The sequence below is a fragment of the Condylura cristata genome, unplaced genomic scaffold (assembly GCF_000260355.1).
Source record: "Condylura cristata isolate star-nosed mole 26May11 unplaced genomic scaffold, ConCri1.0 scaffold00018, whole genome shotgun sequence".
Taxonomy (NCBI): domain Eukaryota; kingdom Metazoa; phylum Chordata; class Mammalia; order Eulipotyphla; family Talpidae; genus Condylura; species Condylura cristata.
In genome coordinates, this window is record NW_004567119.1 from 23,228,106 (window position 1) to 23,250,251 (window position 22,146).

At 54.2% G+C, this 22,146-nt stretch overlaps 1 protein-coding gene across 3 annotated transcripts in view; it reads left to right on the forward strand.

Annotated features, from left to right (window-relative positions):
• LZTS1 (leucine zipper, putative tumor suppressor 1) overlaps nucleotides 1-16,531 on the forward strand; it is a 44,643-nt gene extending 28,112 nt beyond the window's left edge. Inside the window, exons 2-5 of one of the 3 annotated variants that reach the window (XM_012726981.1) lie at nucleotides 3,452-3,532; nucleotides 10,019-10,495; nucleotides 11,614-12,414; nucleotides 12,979-16,531. In XM_012726981.1, the coding sequence (XP_012582435.1) occupies nucleotides 10,151-10,495; nucleotides 11,614-12,414; nucleotides 12,979-13,632 (1,800 nt within the window). In that variant the 5' untranslated portion in view covers nucleotides 3,452-3,532; nucleotides 10,019-10,150 and the 3' untranslated portion in view covers nucleotides 13,633-16,531. The remainder of the gene's footprint in view (nucleotides 1-3,451; nucleotides 3,533-10,018; nucleotides 10,496-11,613; nucleotides 12,415-12,978) is intronic. The other 2 variants (XM_012726982.1, XM_004685427.2) reach the window with 2 other exon arrangements.
• Nucleotides 16,532-22,146: the final 5,615 nt, after the last annotated feature.

Sequence of the window (22,146 nt, forward strand, 5' to 3'; positions counted from 1 at the left end):
AAAGAAAGAAAGAAAGAAAGAAAGAAAGAAAGAAAGAAAGAAAGAAAGAAAGAAAGAAAGAAAGAAAGAAAGAAAGAAAGAAAATGGAGGCGCTGGAAGGTTATATCTCATGTCAGATGACAAGGCAAAGTCATCATCTTGTGATTGCTTATGGAGGGCCCGACGTGGTAATGCAGGTGGGCAGGCTACACCTGGCGGTTCCCTCTGGCGGTTCCCCACCTGTGTGGGCACAGTCCCACCCGTGGGGAGCTGCTTTCCACAACAGATAAGTCACAACACACTGGCCCAGAAGTGAAGTGACTTGTCCCTGCAGGTGTGCAGAAGCAGAACCTGAGTTCATCCTCACTACTTCTGCCTAAGATCTTGCTACTGTAGATGTCCCCACAAAGAATAGAGGATCTGACCGCTTGTGAGCTATCAGCATCATGTGGAGAGAGTCAGAGGGAAGACTATAACAATTGCAGAAACAGGATGGCCTGCCAGTTCGGACAGCATCTTCTCCCAGGGTGCCTGGAGCCGAGAGCAGCACAGTAACAGACTGGGACTTAAAAGTTCTCACAGTTCTGGAAGCTGGAAGTCTAAGATCAAGGTGCCCGCAGTTTGATGTTTGGTGAGACTGCTCTTCTTGGCTCATGATACTTGTTGCTGCATTCTGACAATTTGAGAGGAAAAGAGAGAGAAAAGGAAATGTCTCTGAAGCACATGTCTCAGTGAATGAAGGTCTGAAGCCATCTGAAGCCCCGCTTGTATCCCCTTCAGGATGCCTGCCTTTCAAACCTGATTGTCCTATTTTTAAAATGGGTGCAGTTCTGAGACCTGTGTGGCAGCAGTGTGAGCTCAAACCTGACTGGCTCATTTTTAGAACTCTGCAGGTCTCAAAATCTGAATGGCGCAGACCAGATTCAAACCTTACCCAGGTGTTTTTGAAACAGTTCTGGCTAGAACCCCACCAGTTTTGCTGTATCTCTAATTGGGGAGCCATGGCGCCCCTTTAAGAACGAGGCCATGCAGACTAAGGGCCCATAGATAGCAACTGTGTTCCCAAAGAAGGAACTTCCCATGTCCACAGAGCTTTCCAGTCTTTCCTTCAAAGGGAAGCTGAGGCTTCACAACCAGATTTAAGCTCTTTATGAAAGGCCTTGACCAAGGTTCATCTTGCTCTGCACAAGCCTACCCTGACGAACAAGATGAATGAATAATACTGACTCTGGAGTTCTTCAGGTTCCATGGAAGGACCTGAACATGAAACGCCAAGACGTGGTCCCTACAGCCAAGGTAAAGATCTAGACTGGTGATCCCCCTGGGGGGAGAGAAACAGCTGTCCCGAGCTCTTGCCCCAGCTGGCACCCACTAGTCATTCCTGGAGGCCACTCAGCTTCCCCACCAATGTCTGTGGCCCCTCAACGTCTGAAGAAGCTTCTACCTTCAGGCACTCCTGGCTGAATAGAGCAACACTCAGCCCCACACAATGGAGCCCTGTGTATCAGACACCACACACACACACACACACACACACACACACACACACACACACACTCCACACAGCCACCTACACATGTAGCCCAAGTGAAGCAGAGAGCCCCCTTCTACCAGCTGTGAAGTGAAATCCTGCTTTGCTGGTAAGTTAGCAAAGACAGTGATTTTGAGTTAAGAATTTGTGATGTGACCTGGGCAAGGCCCTTCTCTGTGGTTTCCAGGGAGTGCCAGAGCCGAGGTAAAAGTTCTCCCATGGCCTGCGAAGCATTAGGCAGCTTTGCCCATGAAGTTGCTGCTTTTAGTGTCCAGGGTGCCCCCAGCAAGGAAGACCACTGTCACCTGCAGCAGGATGGCCGGTCTGACAATTTCCTTCCCTCCTCCCTGGTACAAGCTTCTTCCAGCCTGCTCTGTTGATGTCAACACAATGTTGTTATTATTAGTCATTAACAGCAACAGCCATGTGCCCGCCTCACCCCAGGTGGCACGGTGAGTGTGACGGGGTCAGGGGTTCTGCTCTTGCGCCCTCCTTTGCTGTATTATCCAGTAGGGTTTCAGATACCACCTCTCTTTAGAAGTTTCAACTTAAGGGAGCAGGTCTTTTAAAAACTAGACATCTTCCATGACTCGGAGGAAATAAATACTAGAAATTCTAATCTCACATGTGTACAGAATTCATCACATACAAGCAGAGACGGGAAACATCTGCATTGAGAAGGGAATGTGGGGAGCACGGCTCAAGGCCAGGGGAAAGAAGGAACCGAGACTAGTCCTCAGTAGAAAATGCTGCTGAAATAACCAAGGTTGTTGAATGAAGCATGTCCTTTTTCCTTCATATAAAGTAAAAAACTTCAAAGCAATACATACAGTATTCTTACATGTTAAAAATATGTCTAAAGATCAAAAGGTGCACCCACAAAACTCATTAATAGGTGTCCCCCTGGGAAAAGAGGGGGCAGACGAGAAGGAAAAGGGAATGAGGATTTCAACTTTGAGATGTTTTATTTCTGAAACAAACATGACAGCATTTTAACAAGTGTCAATTCTGTATGAATGACTTAGGTTATTTTTACAGTATTTTAATCTTTTTGAAATGGATGAAAATTACATAGAAGGAGGCTCTCACGTGGCGTATCAGGAAACCAGTGTTGCTGGGGCCGGAGCACCATGAGGCAGGGCCCTCCGCTACCAGGCCCTTTCACCTACGACCCCTTGGGAAGCAAGTGGGAAGACTGAGCCCTGGAAACAGGCTGTCATGCCTGGGTCTGCGTCTAGGGGAGGGCTGCGTGAGGTGACACGCATTTTCTTCCATTTTACTTCTTCTCCCCGGGCCCTGAAGAGAAGCCAAGAGCATTCAGGTTAAGTCAGCCTAAGACCAAGTTATTTGGGCTCCTACCCAGAGCCCAAAACTCACATGATGCTTGGAGCAGGCATCTTTAATCTTTTTAAACTGGGTCAACTGAGTGGCTTTTTGGTGGTGTCATTTTGGGCCATCTCTCTTTGGCTGGACATTTTGGGTGTTCCATTGGGAAAAGTATCATCCTTTCACTTCTCTATGTTCTGCACACTAATTCTAGTAAAGTTCTTTGCTATTGAAGGTAAAAAGCGGTTGAGGGCCTGTGGTTAAGCCCTTTGAGGCCCAAGCCAGAGTGTTGACGGGGCCATCTTTGTTGTGGTTGGAAACTGAGCCCCCGGGTCTGAGCTCTGCGCCAGTGGAGAGGAGGATTGTGTCTTGCCCTCTGGCCCCTCTGCTCCCAAGTTCACGGGCTCGGGGGGTAAGTGGCAGGACTGAGAGTCCTGTGACCAGGCCAGGCGTTATCCAGGGTGCTTCACAAACAAACTTTCTATTATATAATTGACTATCTCAAGAAGAGTCCTGAAAAATAGTGAGAAACAGCACTAAATTATCTGGGGTTAAATCAGTTTTGGTGATTTTCCCAAATACTTTCTGATCTCTCACTTCCTTTCCTGTTGGCAGTGAAACCCGGAGCAGACAGGCCCAGCTGCTTCCACTGTACCACTGAGGACATGGAGACACAGAAAGTGTCAGCTACTAGCTGTGAGTCTGCGGCAACATTGGGGTTCTAAACCCGCTAGATAATTGATGGGGTCCAGCCTGTGTTCCGCGTAGTAGATGTCAGTAGTACCCCAGGCATGATAGTTAAAACACGCTTGTCTGCAGGTATCTGCAGAACCGCTGCCCTCCAATACCAAGTCCACACCATTCTGACCGCAGGGCCTTACGCTGGCTATGCTGTGGGACTGTTGCGCATCATCAGCTTGTCTTGTCTTGAATGGCGTCTTCCCAGAGGCCGTCCCTTGTCACTGCAGCTAAAGTAGTAGTCACAGGATGCACACACAAGACACACAACACACTCGTGTCCCTCCATCTCTTTGGCTTTTGTCTTTTTCTCCTTTGCCTTCCCTTCCCTTCCCCCTGTTCTTTGGATGTTAGATGCCAGGTCAATAATTGTTCAAAACAAACGAAATGGACCCACCACCGCAGTCGGTTAGGACCAGCCAGCAGATGATTCTGTGCTGCAGTTACTGGGGACGCCCTGCTGGTGGGCTTTCGAGAGGCCAGTGACTGGCCTGCCCAGACTGCTGGAGTAGGCTGCTGGGTGGGGGCAACTTGGGCCCCAAGTGGAGCACAGAGATGGCCAGAGCCCAGCAGATTCCTGAAAGCCCTCCTGCCAGGACCACCCAGGGAGGGCTGGGGGAGATGGTAGATGGGCAGGGTAAAGCAGGGAGGAAGGGAGCATGCTGGCCAGGAAATACCCTGGCTGAGGGGGGAGGTAGAAAAGGGGGTGGCTGGAAGCTGAACATCTGAAGCTGGTGGGTGAGCGGAGGAGAGGATACAGAAGCTCGCTCCCAGCCTGAAGCCTGGGTTGGCACCAGCACAGCCAGAGCTGCTTCCCCCACGGTTTGGGTGGGAGGGGAAGTTGTGTTATTTCTCACCTTCCTGAGTACAAACACTCCATACCTCTAGCCACACAGTCTAGAAAGGGCCATCAGGAAGATGTCACTCCGGTGTGAATTCTTGTTTCCTTTATGGGGGAGACTGCAGTGTAGGATTGTGGTGGGGGGAGGGGGTGCAGCTGAGGTGGTTGCAGAAGGAACTCAAGCCAAGGGGATCCCCAGGAGCGCCATTGCCTATCTTGGTCTGGCAGCCACCCTGGTTGGGGGTGGTGTGGGTGGAATGTGAGGGCTGGTTTGCGGTTAGAAGCCTCCCGAATTCCTGGGGACACATTCTGAGTGATTGGGGGGTCCTTTTCCACCAACTGTTTTTGATTGATCTTCTCTTTTTCATCTCTTCTAAGACTTGTGGTTAAGTTCTCATGGATTCCTTCTGTAAAATCAGTAGCAGGTCCTGCAAGAGAAGGTTACCAGGACATCCTCATCATGGATTCTATGATTCCTTTACTTTTCTCTCTCCAGTCCTTCTTTCCCTTCCTGAAACTTTAAAACCTGTTTGATTGTTTCACCCCAAGTAGGAACTCCTGCCGTGCACATTTGTGTCCCAGGAAAATATCTGCCCCCTTGATCTTGTCTTTCTGGGGTCAGGAGCATCAAATCTGCAGATTGGGGTAGGTTTGGAACTGGGATGGTCACAGCAAAGCTTGCTGTGAAGTTCACACCAAGTTGGAAACGGAACAAGTCCACGGCCGCCCTGGTGGTAAAAGGGGCTAAGTCTCAGCACTGTGAAGCCCTCCGCAGCCCCTGCAGCACGAGCTCTATCCCCCAGCAGGCCAGGGAGCGGACCCAAACGGGCACAGCAGACCTCTCCTGTCTCACCCCTGCTCCCCTCAGAAGTGTGTTTCCGTAGAACCACCTGTTCTGCTCCCCACTCTGTCTCTGGTGAATCCTGTCACCTCCTACACCTCTGGGCCAACACCCCCTTTCTTGTATAAATAAAACAAACAAACAAATAATAGCAAGAAAATGGGACAAGTCCACATATTTCAGGTGGTGCCGTTTGCTGCAAAGCCTTGAAGCATGGGAAGAGTGCAGCATGCTTACCCGGGGCTCGCATTTTGGGCAGAAACCCCATCCTCACCCGCAGCTTCCCCTCGCCTCAGTACCACTGCTTGTTCTCACGCTCTCTCCTTCCCTAGGGCCTAGCACAGACCGGGCCTGGCAGCACAGCATACATACGGGATGCTGCCTAGGTGAACACAGCATACATACGGGATGCTGCCTAGGTGATGCTGCACCCAAAACCTTGGTGTCTGCCCCAGAGGAAATGAAGCAGTGGTATTTGGCCCTGGCCTCAGTCCACCCTCTGGGCTTTCTCTCCCCCAGCCACGGAGACCACTCCTGCTAGGAGAGGCCCTTGGCATCGCTGTGTCTCACCTGCAGTCCCAGCAGGTTGCTGGAGCTAAGGGATACAGGTCCAGGTTCAATCCCACATTCGTCACTGGCCAGTTGAATGGCAAGGGCCACGTCAGCTGACCTCTCCAAGTTACGCTAAAAGCTGGAGACACGGGCCCTCCCTGGTGGCCAGCGGGTTAAAGCACAGCACTAAGAAGCCAAAGCCACTTCAGCATGAGTTCGATCCCCAGCCAGGGAAGTGACCCACATAGCACAGCAGGTCTTTGTGACCGCTGCTCCCCTCAACAGTGTACTTCATCAGTAAGCCTGTCCTGCTCCCCACTCTGTCTCTGGTAAAACCTCTCACCACCCCTGTGTCTCTGGCCTGCACCCCAGATCTGTATGCATAAATAAATGAATCTTTTTAAAAAATGTTGAAAAAAAAAAAAAGCGATAGACACAAAGTCTTTGCTCTCAGAGACCTTATGTTCTGGTGAAGATCTAGATCTACACACAAATTAAAAAATAAGATTAATGCATGTTAAGACAGGTGTGACAAAGGAAATTAACAGGTTGGTGTAACAGAGTAATGGGAGACGGGTTTTTCCAAGGGTAGCTGCAGACAGCATCCTGTGGAGAGGATAGATGAAGCGAGAACTATGGATGAGAAAGCGTCCTGTGAAGAGCTGACAGAAGAGAACTGGGGAGTGGGCCCTGGGGAGGCACAGGGGAGGCGTGCTGTGTTAATAGGGAAGAAACCCGCGGGGCTACCGCAGTGGGTATGAGCAGAGCAGGAAGGGTGTGGTGAGAAGGGAGCCCTGGGCGAAACCAGCACTGACTCGGGGCTTGGAGGCCAGGGAGGGAGGCTGCCCTGCTCTTCAAGAGCAGTGTGGAATCATGAAGACTTTTCACCAGGGAGTGTGAATGTGCCACTTCAGAAGCTTAGGGTGAACAACAGATGGGAGAAAGACGATCTCAAGCTCCCGGTAAAAGGGGAGACCGCAGAGCAGGAGAGTCGTGAATCGAGGTGGCGCGTCTGCCAGCTGCACTCACAGTGGCCCTTGTCATCTGCTTCCTGACAGTCACGCCTGGCCCTGTGCCTTCCTGACCACACACGCCCAGGCTCGTCTCTCTGCAGCCCCACATGGCTCTGCCTGACCAGTTTTGCTCTTGGCTCCTGTTCGCCTGTGTCCTGGTCCTATAAAATAGTCAAACATTTCCGCTTTGTAAGTGAAGAATTCTCAGAAAGGTGAATTTTCGAGTCTAAATCTGTCCAGTGCTCTAGCCAACGCCTTATCTCTGCAATGTTGTCTAATAAGATGCTCAGCAGTGGGTAGCGGATGGACAAGAAGTAAGTCACAGCTGCCCCGGGGGTGGGCTGTGCGGAGAGCAGCGGAGTCTGTTGTCCAAAATGTTTCCCCTGCATATGGAGTGCTGTAGAGTTTTTCCCACATAGGACTTGAAGACCTGAACAAAGCAAGAGATAGATGACTTGGGGGGGGGGGTGAAGACACACCATCATTGTCGACTGTTAAATTAGCAAGCAGAGAGAGGAATGCCATACTCCTGAGTAGCACTCGGGATAAGGATGCAGGCAAGTTGTGTTTGGAAGGCAGTACATTAAGTTCTGGAAAATGTGCCAGAGAACAATAATAATAATATTGTAAACACCAGTGCTGACACCTGCTGTTTATTGTCTTCACTGTACAGACATACTCTATTGTAGCAAACCCAGCAACTTACAGCAGGTTCTCAGAAAGTTCACAAAATTATCTAATGAGGTAGATGTTACCACGTTTCCTTGATTCTATGAGAGCATCAATTTAATAAAATTTTTCACAGAAAGGATATGCCTTAAGCTTAACACAACGGTGTTTCATTGTATCATGATTTTGCTGATGGAATAGAATGTGTTTATTCATAATATAACCATTTTATTCTTCAGGATAACATTGCAAATTTGAATCCACGCCTTCATACTAAGAGGCTCCCTGTAGCTGTGCTCATGGCTCTCAGTCACCCACCTGGGACTTGGCGAACCCCTTTAGGATTGATAGTGTCATTTAGAGCACAAAAAGAATACGGTGTTCCTTCTGCATTTCCTATCTTATTAAACACGGAGCCCCTGCCTCTTAATTGGGTCATCTATCTTTTGACTGAGAAAGATGCCTCACAATGCCTCGCACAGCGTTTGTCGCCTAGCAGATGAGGTGTCTCCAGCCACGACTTCCAGCACTGCCTCTGTCCCTGTCTCTGCCTTTCACTGGCAACATTAGTGTTTTAAGTGCGGATTAAAAGATGCATTCCTGGGCTTTCCCTGGTGGCACAACGGGTTAAAGCACCGCATTATGAAGCTCTCCAAAGCCACTACGCATGAGTTTAATCCCCGCCAGGCGGCTGACCCACATGTCGTGGCAGACCTCTCTTGACCGCCCGCTGCTCCCCTCAGCGGTATACTTCAGCAATCTGCCTATCTTGCTCCCCACTCTGTCTCTGGTGAAACTTCTCACCCACCACACCTCTGACCTGTACCCCTGGTTCTGTAAGCATAAATAAAGAAATCTTAAAAAAAAAAAAAATGCATTCCTGGGCTTCCCTGATGGCATAGGGCTAAATCTCACTGCTATCATGCTGTTGCTGCAATGGCCTGAGGTTGATCCCCAGCCAGGGAGCTGACCCACATGGCGCAGGAGACCTCTCCTGTCTCATCTGCTGCTCCCCTCAGCAGTGTATTTCAGTCAATCTACCTGTTCTGCTCCCCACTCTGTCTCTGGGGAATCCTCCCTCACACAACCCCCATACACACCTCTGGCCTACACCCCAGTTATATGCAAAAATAAATAAATCTCTTAAAAAGAGGCATTCCTGATACTTCTTAAAAATGCCACATGTGTCCAAGAGGTAGTTTGCGCAACTGGGAGTTAAATCCAGTGACCAGTCCTCTCCTGGACCTTGTCTGAGCAGCTCTTGCCATCATCTTCGATGGCTTCCTCAGGTGTCCTGCATCTGTGTGGCTCTTCTCCACCTCTTCCCCTCGCCTCGCCTGCATGCATGACCCAGGCTTCTTGCTTAACTTCTTCAGTGACCTCAGCTAGTCTCACAGCTCGTTTCTTCCCCTAACAACTTCTTCATGGAAATCTGCAGCCCCCACAGCTTCCCAGCCATCCGCCTGCCTACTCCGTATCAATCCCTAGTTGTTGAATAGGCTTGGCGAACTTCCTGACTTTAACCAAACTCCTATTTTCCACCCCCACCTCCTCCAACCTGGCTCCTTGTGTATTCTTTTGCATCTCAGTAAATGGCAGCTTTCTTCTTCTAGGTGGTTGGATAAAAACATTCAGATCATCTTGCTGCCTCTCTTTCCCACTCCCTGCATCTGAGCATTTAATGAATCCTATCAGTTTGGCCCTAAAATTACAATGAAAATGCGATCCCTAGCTATTCCCACGTTAGTCACTCACTAAGCAACTGGTGCCCACTTGCACCCGGACCCCTCAACAGCCGCAGGTCCACCCAGCAGCCAGAGCCCCACCACCACCTCCCCACCCCCGACCTGTCTCAGATCAGGCTATCCGCTGCTCAGAGCCAGGGCTGCTCCCTCATTCGGAGTGAACACCAAGGCGCCTATGGTCCACCAGGCTGGTGCGCTCCGTGACCTGGGCTCTCTGAGTGCTGCTGCTTCCTCTTCTCCAGCCAGCCTGCTTCCTTGCTGGGCTCACATATGCCAAGAGCATGTCACTCCAGAGGCTCAGAGCTTTTGCCCTTGTACTTCTGAGCATTTTCCTTGGCTCCCACATTCCCACATGGCTTTTCCACCTCATTGTCTTGAGGCCTCTTCACATGACACCCTAGTAGCGTTCTCCCTTGTCTAAAACGACACCTCCCAGAATCCCAGCCCATTCACTCTGCTCTACTGTCCCCATAGCACATATGGCCCTGGAGTAGTGTCCACTGAGTTGGTTTTGGCCTGTCCACAGCACACTAACCATAAGTCCACTAAGTGCAGCCCTTTCGGCACTGTTTCCAGGGCGTAGCGTAGTCTCTCAGTGAAGGTCTATCGAGCTAGCAGACAGAGGAAGAATGAATGACAGGCCCTGGTAACCAGGCAGGACCGAGCTTCTGACACGCGTTTCCCGCTGCCCAGGTCCGCCAGTCAGAAGGGCTCCTGGGAGTGCCAGAGCTGGCACAGCGGCGGGCCCCATGTAGGCTGACGTCTGTCTTTTGCTCCTTCCAGGTCTACGGTTCTCCCAGGCTTTGTGAGGCCTTTGCTATGACTGCAGTCTCTCTTGGAGCCAGGCCTGCCTCTTGCTGCCACAGTCACACCAGGTGCCTGCTCTGCCCTGCTTGCCTTTGACCCCGAGTCACCATGGGCAGTGTGAGTAGCCTCATCTCTGGCCACAGCTTCCACAGCAAGCACTGCCGGGCTTCCCAGTACAAGCTGCGCAAGTCCTCTCACCTCAAGAAGCTCAACCGGTATTCCGATGGGCTGCTGAGGTTTGGCTTCTCCCAGGACTCAGGTCATGGCAAATCCAGCTCCAAGATGGGCAAGAGTGAAGACTTCTTCTACATCAAGGTCAGCCAGAAGGCCCGGGGCTCCCACCACCCAGATTACACTGTATTGTCCAGTGGGGACATGGGGGGCCCGCCCGGGCTGGACTTTGGCCCATCCACCCCACCCAAGCTCATTCCCTTCTCCAATCAGCTAGAAATGGTAAGTGGCGGGCGGGGAGCTCTGTTAAAGGTGGTTGGGGTAGAGAAGCAGGAGAGAGCAGAAGTGGGTGGGGAGGCCGGGTGGGGATGGCCAGTGGTCTGGACACTTGGTGGTCTGGACATTCGGATCTGCAGGGGACCAGAGTAGCAGCAGTAAGGGCAGAAGGGTTGTGTCCCCTCCAGGACTGGGGTGTGGATGAGGGAACTGAAGCCCCAGAGGACCTGACCCAGAGGGCCTGGGTGAGCCCTTATGCAAAACACACAGGGAAGTGCAAGCCTCTGAGCTCCACTGGGCTGACTCTGACTGGGCAGGCGGGGCCACAGCAACATTTGCAGATACATGGGGAGAGGAGAGCTAGCAGCCTCCTTTCCGCACGGACTTGGGCCTTGCCTGAGAGTCTTCAGACTACACGAGGACTTTGAGTTCGATGTCACAGTTCAGCAGGGATGGGGGCAAGAGTCCTGTGTGCGCAGAGATTCAGCCCTCACGCCCACCCCAACCCTTGTGGGTCCACCATGAAACCAATTTTCCTTTTCAGTCCCTGGCCCCATGCTGAGGGCATGAGTCCACAACTGTGACATATTCGAAACAATCTCCCTGTTTGCAGAGATCTTTAAGCTTTTCAAACTAAAGCACTTTAAATGGGCAAAGTACTCACCCACGAAAATGACAATTTTGGAAAAACATTGTCATTTTAAGTGACACACACAGCCCTGCGAGAAGGCCCTGGGCAGCATCCTCACTCCTGGGCTGCTGGACACAGGCAGTGACGGTGCAAAGGGGTTCTTCTGCCAGGAAGCCATGCATGTCCAGCTGCAGGCCCTTACCCAACACCCAGAGGTGGACCCCAACACAGCGATCACTGAAAACGCTGCTGCTTGTTCAGGAGGGCTGGGATGAGCTGGTGACAGGTTGGTGACTGTGGGCCACAGCGCCGTGGTGAGCATTAAGGCCACCCTCTGGTGCAGAAGCATTTTGCCGCATCCACTGTTTCAGAGCCACAGGCAGGTTGCCAAGAAGGGGGGCCCTGGAGCCAGCGCACACGCCTGGGAGGAGGGGAGCCGGCAGGGTGGGGGGCTGCCGGGGGAGACACGGGGCCAATGGTTCTTTTTCCCCAGGGCTCAGAGAAGGGTGTGGTAAGACCCACAGCTTTCAAGCCCGTGCTGCCCCGGTCAGGAACCATCCTCCACTCATCCCCAGAGAGCGCCAGCCACCAGCTGCACCCCGTCCCGCCAGAGAAGCCCAAGGAGCAGGAGCTGAGGCCTGGCCTGTGCTCCGGGGCGCTGTCTGACTCAGGCAGGAACTCCATGTCCAGCCTGCCCACACACAGCACTAGTAGCAGCTACCAGCTGGACCCACTGGTCACCCCCGTGGGGCCCACCAGCCGTTTCGGAGGCTCCGCCCACAACATCACGCAGGGCGTGCTCCTCCAGGACAGCAACATGATGAGCCTGAAGGCTCTGTCCTTCTCTGATGGGGGCAGCAAGCTGGCCCACCCGGGCAAAGTGGACAAGGGCCCCTCGTGCGTCCGCTCCCCCATCTCCACTGATGAGTGCACCATCCAGGAGCTGGAGCAGAAGCTGCTGGAGCGGGAGGGCGAGCTGCAGAAGCTGCAGCGCAGCTTCGAGGAGAAGGAGCTGGCCTGCAGCCAGGTCTACGACGAGCGGCAGAGGCGCTGCGAGGAGCGGGACGGCCTGGAGCAGAAGAGCGGCGGCAGGCGGAAGCCCGCCTCCCAGAAGAGCCAGCGCACGCAGCAGGTGCTGCACCTGCAGGTGCTGCAGCTCCAGCAGGAGAAGCGGCAGCTCAGACAGGAGCTCGAGAGCCTCATGAAGGAGCAGGACCTGCTGGAGACCAAGCTCAGGTCCTACGAGAAGGAGAAGACCAGCTTCGCACCCACGCTGGAGGAGACGCAGTGGGAGGTGAGGCCGATGGGGTGGACGGGACCACTCAGGGTGTGGTGCCAGCGCACCTCACCCAGGCTCTTGCCTATGGGGCATGGATGCAAATTGCCCAGGCAAACTGGGCTAAAGTGCCAGCTTTCCTGACCCCGAGAAGGGGGGCCCTGCTCAGGCATATTGGAGGAGGTGCGCTTAGTCTAAGCTGGGTATATATTGGGTGAGATCAGAAGGTGTGAACACAAGCATGAATGACAGGAATTTGGCAGACTTGGAAAGGGAGAGCATTAGAGTTACATGTGGGTAACAGAGCTGCCGGCCGTGGCAGATAAACCCCCGGTCTCTGACTTATAGTCGTGGGTGTGTGCACAGAATTGGGAATTTAAAGTGAGGCAGGTGTGTGGAGAGCCCAAACCAGACTGCAGATAGAAGGAGCCTCAGAGAGAGTTGATCTGCTCAGATGACCACCTATGGGAACTCATGCAAGACCCAGGTCACGCCAACCTAATTCTTTGAGGCAGTTAGGATGTCTCTTCTAGGTGTGGACCTCACGCTCTGCCACTCTCCTGTCCCCCACTATCTTGACAGGTGTGCCAGAAATCAGGGGAGATCTCTCTCCTGAAGCAGCAACTGAAGGAGTCCCAGATGGAAGTCAATGCCAAGGCCAGTGAGATCCTCAGCCTGAAGGCACAGCTGAAGGACACAAGGGCCAAGCTGGAGGGCCTGGAGCTGAAGACGCAGGACTTGGAGAGCGCGCTGCGTACCAAGGGCCTCGAGCTGGAGGTCTGCGAGAATGAGCTGCAGCGCAAGAAGAACGAGTCCGAGCTCCTGAGGGAGAAGGTGAACCTGCTGGAGCAAGAGCTGCTGGAGCTGCGGGCCCAGGCCAGCCTGCAGCGGGACAGGGATGGCACGGGCCTGGGGCCTGCCTTCTCGGAGGACATCCCCGCCCTGCAGCGGGAGCTGGAGCGCCTGCGCACGGAGCTGAAGGAGGAGCGACAAGGCCACGACCAGATGTCCTCAGGGTTCCAGCACGAGCGGCTGGTGTGGAAGGAGGAGAAAGAGAAGGTGATCCAGTACCAGAAGCAGCTACAGCAGAGTTATCTCGCCATGTACCAGCGGAACCAGCGTCTCGAAAAGGCCCTTCAGCAAATGGCCCATGGGGATGGTGCAGGGGAGCCTTTCGAGATTGACCTTGAAGGGGCTGACATCCCCTATGAGGACATCATTGCCACAGAGATCTGAAGGGCCTCCCGAGACAGGGAGAGACAGGAACCTGGTATTAGGTGGCAGGGGTGCTGAGCCCTCCCCATACTCCTGCTCAGTAACCTGGGCCCTTGGAGAGATGCCCTCCACCCCAGGGCGAAGGAAGCAGTGGAGCAGCTATGTGCCCCTCCCCCGCCCCCTTGCTGATCTCCAGAGCTTCCGGCCCTGCAGTCCCCCAGAGCGCAGGCGCTGACTCCAGTTTTCTGAGAGGTGAGCCCAGGGAGCCTCATCGTTTGGTGAGATGCTCCCTAAACCTTGGCTTTCATTCAGAACACAGAGATGCCCTCTCCAGGCTTGGTACCGTGAAGCCATGGCTGCCCTGAGGACAGAAACCCCACGTGTCTCCTCCCGCACCCCTGTCTGTCTGGGCTGCTCAGAGACGCCTTGGAATAGAAGGAAACCACCAAGACAAGAGTGAGAAGAGTCTTGGGACCTGACCCAGTCACCATTCTCCTGAGCTGTTTGCCTCTGGCTGTGGGGGGCTTGGGGTGGGTATGGAAAGCATAGCTCAGCAAATCAGACTTGTCAGACCCTGGAACACCAAAAATCAAGGGGGACACCGGGCAGCCCAGGCATCTAGATCGTGTGAGACCCAGCGGGACCTCAGGGAGACCCCAGGGGGTGATGGCCCCACAAGCTGGAGGTGACCAGGCTCTGGTGGCTGCTGGCCTTCCCCTCAGTGACCACCTGTCAAAGCCATGGACGACGAGGCACTGGGGTGGTGCTGGGAAGGGAAGGTTGAAGCCACCTGGCACAGGGAGACATGACTGCCCATTGTCCCGGGAAGCACCTCCTGATCTTGCTCTTAGGGCCAGAGTAGGGGTTTCCCTACCTGACTCCAGCTGGCCAATGGCTGCTGTAAACTGTTTTTGCAGAATAACTTCAGCCCTTTAGGACATGCAGGGGTGCGTGGCCTCTCCCTTCCGCTGCCTGGGGTCTCTCAGTGGCACAGCGGCGTCTCCAGGGCTGAGTTAGTCAACGGCATAGGTCCGGGGCTTCCAGCCCCTGGACAGGCAGAGCAGGAAGCTCAAGCACAGGCTCTGAACAGCCCGTGGCCCATGGCTACCTCTTCATCCTCTCCTGAGCCCCTTTGAGAAGAATCTGGGGCACTGCAGCCCCAGGGCCCAGCAGCTCCCAAGGAGGGCTCCTCTCTGAAGACGTGCAGAAGGAAGAGGAGTTGCTTGGTTCAGGGAGTTTTTTTTTCTGTCTTGTCTTTTGAGAAGCCAGCCAGATCTCGCAGGCAGCCAGGCTGTTTCATGTTCTATTTTTGCTCTACCACAGCTGCCGTTCTTAGGACAGCCAGCCCTTGCTGGATTCCCGAGCTTCGTGCCGCATGCTGAGAGTGGAATGGTGAGGTGGGAGGGGCAAAAACTCTGGAAACTCAGCATGTGGAGGACCGAAAGGATTCTGCCTCCAGACCAGCCACCTGTCCTTGTAGGAATCTGGCGTAGGAGCAGCGAGCTGCTTCACGTCCGTCTTCTCCTGCCCATGTCCCAGCGGCCCACCACATTCCTTCCTGAGCCTCGGCTGAGGGCAAGACCAGCTTCCCTTGTGGTTGTCTTGGTTTTCTGCTGCCTTCACAGGACAGAGGTGGTGTTCTGGAATTCAGGCCATTGCTTCGTGATCAGCTAGATTTGTACCTGAAATCAATAGACCAAAAGTCCTTCACCTCCTGGAGGGCACCGCCCCCCCCATGGGCACAGTACTGACCCCCCAAGTCAAAGATGCCCCTTGTGCCACATTCCTTGTGCCACGGCCCCCGGCTCCTCCATTTCCACCAGTCTGTGCCTTGTTGAAGTCCTTTCTCACAGTGAACCTGCCCATGGGGTAGCAAAAGGGGCTCCCCCATCTGGAGACACCCTGCCAACATCCTCCCTCCTGAAGGGCAGCCAGAGTCTCAGCCCTCAGCCTGCAAGACCTCCCCTGAGATTCTCGAGGCAGTGTTAAGCCCAGGGGAGGGAGCTCCCGAACACAACCTGGGACTCACCTCAGTGTGACCATGCTGTGTACTCCCACATCCCCATGGCCCTGAGCCAGATCACCCCACAGAACCCCCCGACTGCCACCAGCCCAAGGCCTAGGTAGCCGGGGGTGATGTCAGAGTGCAGCATTATCCCATGACATAGTGATTTGCCACCATGTGGTTTTTCTCCCCTTCCCTGTGGAAAAGCTTCCTTACTGTGCCTGGGCGAGACCAAGCCCAGGGTCACTAGAAGAAGGCACTGAAGAGCGAGGTCACCTCAGAGCAGGCAGGCGGGGGGCCAACATGAGCTCTCTACCCCTCTGCCAGGCCCACTCTACTCCCCCAAGGGGATCTGTCCCAGAATGCTCCAGCTATCTGCAGACCAGTGTCTGGTCAGCAAGAGGGGACTCTGCTCTGGGCCTTGGGATGACCAGACCTTCGCAGGAGATCTGCAGGTATCTCGCTACTGACTTTGGGCCCTCTGAGTGAACTGGGGCCAGACTCACTAGCCCCCATGGCATTGAGCTCTGTGGGGACCAGGGGGTGCTCTCTCCCCAGAAAAGGGCTCCTGGAGCCCTGGCCCCTGCCAAGACTCTTGTCTCTGCCCAGGGCTAAGCCAGGTGGGGAGTCTGGGAGCAGCAGCTGTGGGAGAGGCTTCCTGTGGGCCCTGGTTCCTGAGTGGGTGCTGCCATGCAGGAGGCCACAGCCCTGCTCACTGGACACTCCTTGCCCTGTGTGGTCAGCCTTGGCAGGGCTGGAGCCGGTCGGGGCTGGCTTGAATTGTATATATGGTTTTTCCTCTCGGTTGTTTCTTGTTCGGTTTGCTTCACTTTTGACAGCTTTGTTTTATGTTTTGATGCCCCTTTTTGGCCATGTAAACTATTTCTGGTAATTTTATGTTTTTATTTATGAATAAAGAATGCCATTTCTCTTGTTGTTTTTAGTTACATTTGTCTACCCAAGCTACCCTCCGAGCCTGGCAGCCTGGCAGCAACAAGAAAAGCCATGTCTCTGCCCACAGCAAAGGAGCTGGGGACCGCCTCTCTGAGGGCATTGCTGGCAGGAAGGCATGGGCCTTGGCACCAGGTAGACTTCAAGCTGGTCCCTGCCTCTCACCAACCCCGTGACCGCCTCTGTAAATGGACCCTGGGCTAGCCCTGAGGAGAGTGAAAAGGGGAGCAAGAAGCATGGCTGTCTACAAAGGCACAGCCCGCCCCCACCCCAGCGCAGGCCTGGCTCCCGCAGCTGCTCACCTCCCAGCCCGCTCCTGGGCCACCTGGCAGGGGCCCAGAGTGCCTATTGTGGCCTCTACCCTGGGGCTCCCAGCTGGGAAGGTGCCGTTACGACAGTGGCCATCTGGCCAGCCTTCTCAGTGCCAGCCTGCCTTGTTCACCTTGACAAGCATCCCCTACTGCTCTGGGCTCAAATTCCAGGCTCAGAGGGTTTCTACACAGATGGCAGGAGACAGAAGGAATGTGTAAAGAGGAAATTGGAACACAGGGCAGCCCTGGAACACATGACAATACTTCCAGGGTGGGAAAGCACAGGCTGGGGTGACAGGAAGGGAGGGATAGGACATAAGAGGGGTGAGGAAGGAGGGACAGACAAACTACAGCCCCGGGCAGGCCTCTGCCCCAGCAGACCCTGGCTCCCCACCTGTCTGTGCAGGGTCAGGGTGGCACAAGAAACTGGAGAGCCGGGAAGACCCAGGAGTGCAGGAGCTCAGAGTCCCCTGAAGGTCAGCTGTGGCGTGACTGAGCCGGGACAGGAGAACATACCTGTGTGACTCCCAGGTCCCAGCTTTGGGGCAGAGGGTGGCTTTTTGCTGGTCTTCCTAGGGCTGACACAGCGGGGACTCACTCACGAGCCAAATTTGGTGGCAGCGACACACCACCAGTTCCAGCCACACTTAGAAGTGTTGGCAGTTTCCAGCTTTGTACTTCTGGGTCCTCTTAGCCACCATGTAAGAAGCCCCCCTATCTGCTGGGGAGACTCTAAGGAGCCAGAGCCTCTTGCCAGGCTCTCACTGGGAGTGGCCAACAAATGATCTGAAGCCAGCCCTGCACGAAGCAGTCTTGTCTCTGACTTGTCCTTCCAGAATCCTGATCCAAGAGCCATGAGATCAGTAAGCCCCTGAGTCAGGGTGACTTAAGTGGCATAGAAATAAGTAATTAAAATGCCCCCCAGCGACACCCTTACTTGCCACTCCATTAGGCCTTTCCTCAGCTAAGAGCTGGGAATCAAGGAGCTGGGAGAAGGAGACGGCCATAAAGCCACAGACAACACCCGGCCGCCCCAATTCCTGTGAGTACTGCCTGGGATGCAAGCCTTGGAGCCCCCAAAGCTACTTTAATTTTAGGGAAAAAAAAATACCAAAAGGAGAAATGAGTGTAACGTGTGAGAGAGACTTCTTTCCTTGAGAAGAGGTAGCTGGAGCTCTGGCACCCCCGGAACCCGGTCTCGGGGTGTCTCACTAGGCTACAGACGCACTGTCACACCTGTGAGGCAGCACAGACCACCCATCATCCCAACCAGCCTCTGCTTTCAGTGCTGAGTTATGCGAGGAGGGTAGGGCCACCCCCAAATTTCTCTGAAACTTGGTCACATCCATCACACATGCTTGGACTCATCCAGCAGATATTGGTTGAGCTCCGACTTGCTAAATATTGGAAAGACAGAGGTGAACAACAGCCAGTGTCCTTTCTCCTTAAGGAGCTCACGTTCTGGAAGTAAACAATGAACTGATCATTCCCATTATTTTAAGTGTGGCAAGCGAGATCGGACAAGGCGACAGCTATGCAGGGCGCTGTTGTGTCTCTGGAGGTTGGGGAGCGGGTGGGTGCAGGGAGTCCTGGAGGGCTAGTGACCCCCTTATGTCCATATTTTGGGAGACTTTGCCAATTTTCCTTCCTAACTTGGATCCCCACACTGCATTAGCATACGGCCTCCTCTCAGGCCTCAGCAGACCTGTGCCCAAGGGCTCTCCAGCCTGGCCTCACTCTCCTCAGAAACGAGCATCACTTCCGCTTCCTGGCGAAGACCGGTGGAAAGTCTTAAGTGTCAGATGTGTTTTTCCCACATGTAAAACTGACAGTCAGAATGGGGGATGGGATCAATAACGGTGGGGGGAGGGAAGTGCACTGGACTATGGTGATGGCACACGGGTGATTTGGTGATGGGAAGCCCACGGGGATTACAACTGAGATGGAAAAAGGCACAAAATTATGTAAAAATAAACTATTATATTATTTAAAAAAACAAAACTGACACTAAATTGATGAAATGGCCCAATCCTGACACAGATGCTCAGGTTAAAATAGCCCCCTCCTATGCAAGTGAGTTGAGAAATGGTCAGCTTCAAGGAATGCATTCACATACACATTTTTTTATGTTTGTGTTGGCAGAGAGGGTCTCTTTGGCTGAAGTTTATTCAGCCTACTGCACAATCCAGACCGTTTCCTCAGGATCTCGCTAGTGCCTTCATGTCTGCCTGCAGTGTGGAGCCATCACAGAACCCCACCTTTCCACCGTCCTCCCTGTCCAGTCAGATCTGAGAACCTGTGGAGGCTACTCCTTGAAGCCCTCGCTGCCATTCTCTTTTCTCCTCCCGTTGGCTCTGCCGAGGTCATCAGAAGGACCCTAGGATGCCCCAGACATCTAACCAACCACCTCACCTCACAGATAGAGGTTCAGAGACAAGAGGATGCAATCAGGGAACAACAGACCCACCCCCTCACCAACCTTGGTACCTGCAGGATGGGGCATGTTCCCTAAAGCATCAGTGATTTTTCCTATAAATTCAATAAACGGCCTTTATGAGAAAATCCGTGCCTGCCCTGAGATGCTGGTTGGCAGTGTGGCAAGGGGCCAGGTGTCTCACCTGAGAAAGCGAGCCGAGGCCCTCCAGGTCCACACTGCTAAGCTGTGTGATTTTGGCTAAGTTACCTGACCTCCCTGTGCTTCAGAGGGGTGTTTTGACAATTAAGTGAGATAATATCCAGTAGAAGTTAGCAACCGTGTGCTCCTACTTTACGACTACCCTCCTAACTCATTCTCCCCCACCCCATCACTACTGTCTGTTCGCAGACAGTCACTGCTTCAAGCTGTGCTGAGTGACCGGTGTCCCCTGGTTGCAGCTGACTGTTCTGGGCAGCTGTCTCCCGCCACTCCCAGCTTTTTCTCCCGGGCTCTGAACTCCAGAAGGCTGGTTTGTGGGGGCACACCCTTGAGAGAGAGGGCGCAGCTGTGGGAAGAAAGGAACAAAGAGGGATTTGCCAGGGGGTGTGGCGGAGCAGGCCCGGGAGGAACCTGCCTATGACAGTGACCAAAACCCAGTGCCAAAGGGGAGTCAGTTAGAATCCCATTCGGCACCTCCCTCACACGGCCGCGGCCGGCCTCGCTGCTCCCCTCCTGCCTCAGCCCTGCCGCACGGCACCAGCCCAAGCAGGCACGCACGCACTCACACACATACACATGTGCACACACGGTTCCCACCACATTCTCCCTTCTGCTCCAGCCCCCCTCCCTCCTCAATTAAGGCTAATTGAGCTGTAAGGAGGCTCACGGCAACTTGTGTAATCGGCGACAGGTGAGCAAATTAAATTCTTCAGACCAAAAATAAGACATATTTGCTTGCCCCTATCCATCACCAGAGCCACTCTCAGGTTTCTGGGACCAAGATCGCCACCATGCACACACAGCCCAGAGCTGGAGGCCCAAGCTTCCCTTTGCTTCCAGGCAGGAAGACAAGGGCATTGCAGAACAGGCCAGGATGGGGACTCAGGGGCTGCCCACACCCAGCTAGGTGCCCACGATCTCTGGGCTGGGGGCTGCAGGACCTGCCACACTTGGTTCTTGCATTCAGTCCTCATTTTGCATATGACCCAACTGCGGCCAGCGAGGCCATGTCCTCAGCTGCTGAGTGAGTCGCGAGTTGCAGTTTCAAGCCTGAGGTAGCCACAGCACAAGCCTGACACCCTTTCTACAGCTCCCACCCCCTGCCCCCCACGGCCATGAAAGGTTGTACTCTGAGGTCCCGACCCTGCCAGACCCAGAGGAGCTAGCTCTGCCTCATCCTCACGCAGCCTGAAATTCCACCCTTACAGTTGCATGCCTCTGGGTTGAGCTTTCAGAAGTGTGAGACTTGGGAAGGATGACCCTTGAGGAAGGGGATTGGTTTCTGAAGCATCTTCCAATATGCAGAAAAACAGGGTTACAGAGGGACGGGTGGGGGAAGCAAGAAGGGGTGAGTAGACAAACATGAACGTGCCCATTTGTGCCAGGCCACCCTCTGCGCTCCCCACTGCCTGGCACACGCCCCTGCCCTCCTAGGCCGCTGCCTCCAGCAGGTGGGTAGCTCAGTACCGGGGAGTCCTGGTGCCCTGCGTGGCTCTTTCAGGCTTTCCATGATCTTTCTACACCCTTTGTAGCGAGGCAAGTGGGTGCAGGACAGGCATGGGCCGGGGAGCTGGTGGGCTTCCTAGCCCGCAGATCTTCCCTCTTTCCTGGTCTCTCAGGCCTCCTCTCGTGGTCTCCTCGCTGGTCTCTGCTGCATTCTGTTCTCCGAGCCGCCGCCACCCTTATATGCTCAGCCTGCAGGCTCAGGTGGGCCCACTCCCTAGGCCGGGCCCACACGCCAGGGGGCCGGATTAAGCCCACAGGTGTCTATCACTGATGCTAACAGCAGAAGAGCAGAAAAGCTGATTGCCTCCATGTACCCCACAGCCACCTACCCAGAGGTCACCCTGGAAGAACCTCGGGGCCCCCTTGCCACACCCTGCAGGTCCAGGCAGAGCGCCCCAGAGGACTACACCCACCCGGGGAGGGTCTGAGCCCCCGTGCTGGCCTCCAACTCCTCCAGCGCCCCGCACCAGCTTCTGTGTGCTGCTGCCCCTGGGAAAGAAAATGCTTTCCAGGGAAATTCTGGCTCCAGCTTCCAGCTGGCTGGGCCGCAAAGACTATACTTAGAACGTGGGCGGGGCCGGCAGTGCTGTCTGCTCCAAGCAGAGCTGGCATCACACAGACCTGCCGGGAAGCAGTCAGGCCTGGCCCAGCGCCCTGTTGCTCCTCTGGGAGCCACCTCCCTCCTCCTGCTTCCTGAGCCTGAGAAAAGCCGAAATGTTCTCAGGCTCACTTTCACACCGCCATCTTTAAAATATCTTAGCTCGGTGGAGTGTTTTCCTACTTGCAGATTCCCAAAGGTCACAACCATGTCAGAAAAGGAAAAAACCCGCTAAGCCAATTCACTTTTCTTGCACATACACACACAGGGTAAGCCCAGCGGGAGAGAGCAGCCCTCCTCTCCCCCACTTTTCAAGCATGTTTGAAGTCGATGTTGACATGAGAGGGGCGTGTGTGAGGGTGTCCCCCTCCGTCGAGGGAGATGCCTTCCAGGACCCCCGTGCGCGCCGGAAACGGGAGCGACACTGAAGCCCACAGGCACAGTGTTCTCTCCTCCATGACACATGGTCACGGTTAACTTACAAAGTAGCCACAGGAGACATGAAGAGTCATTACTGGTAACGAAGCAG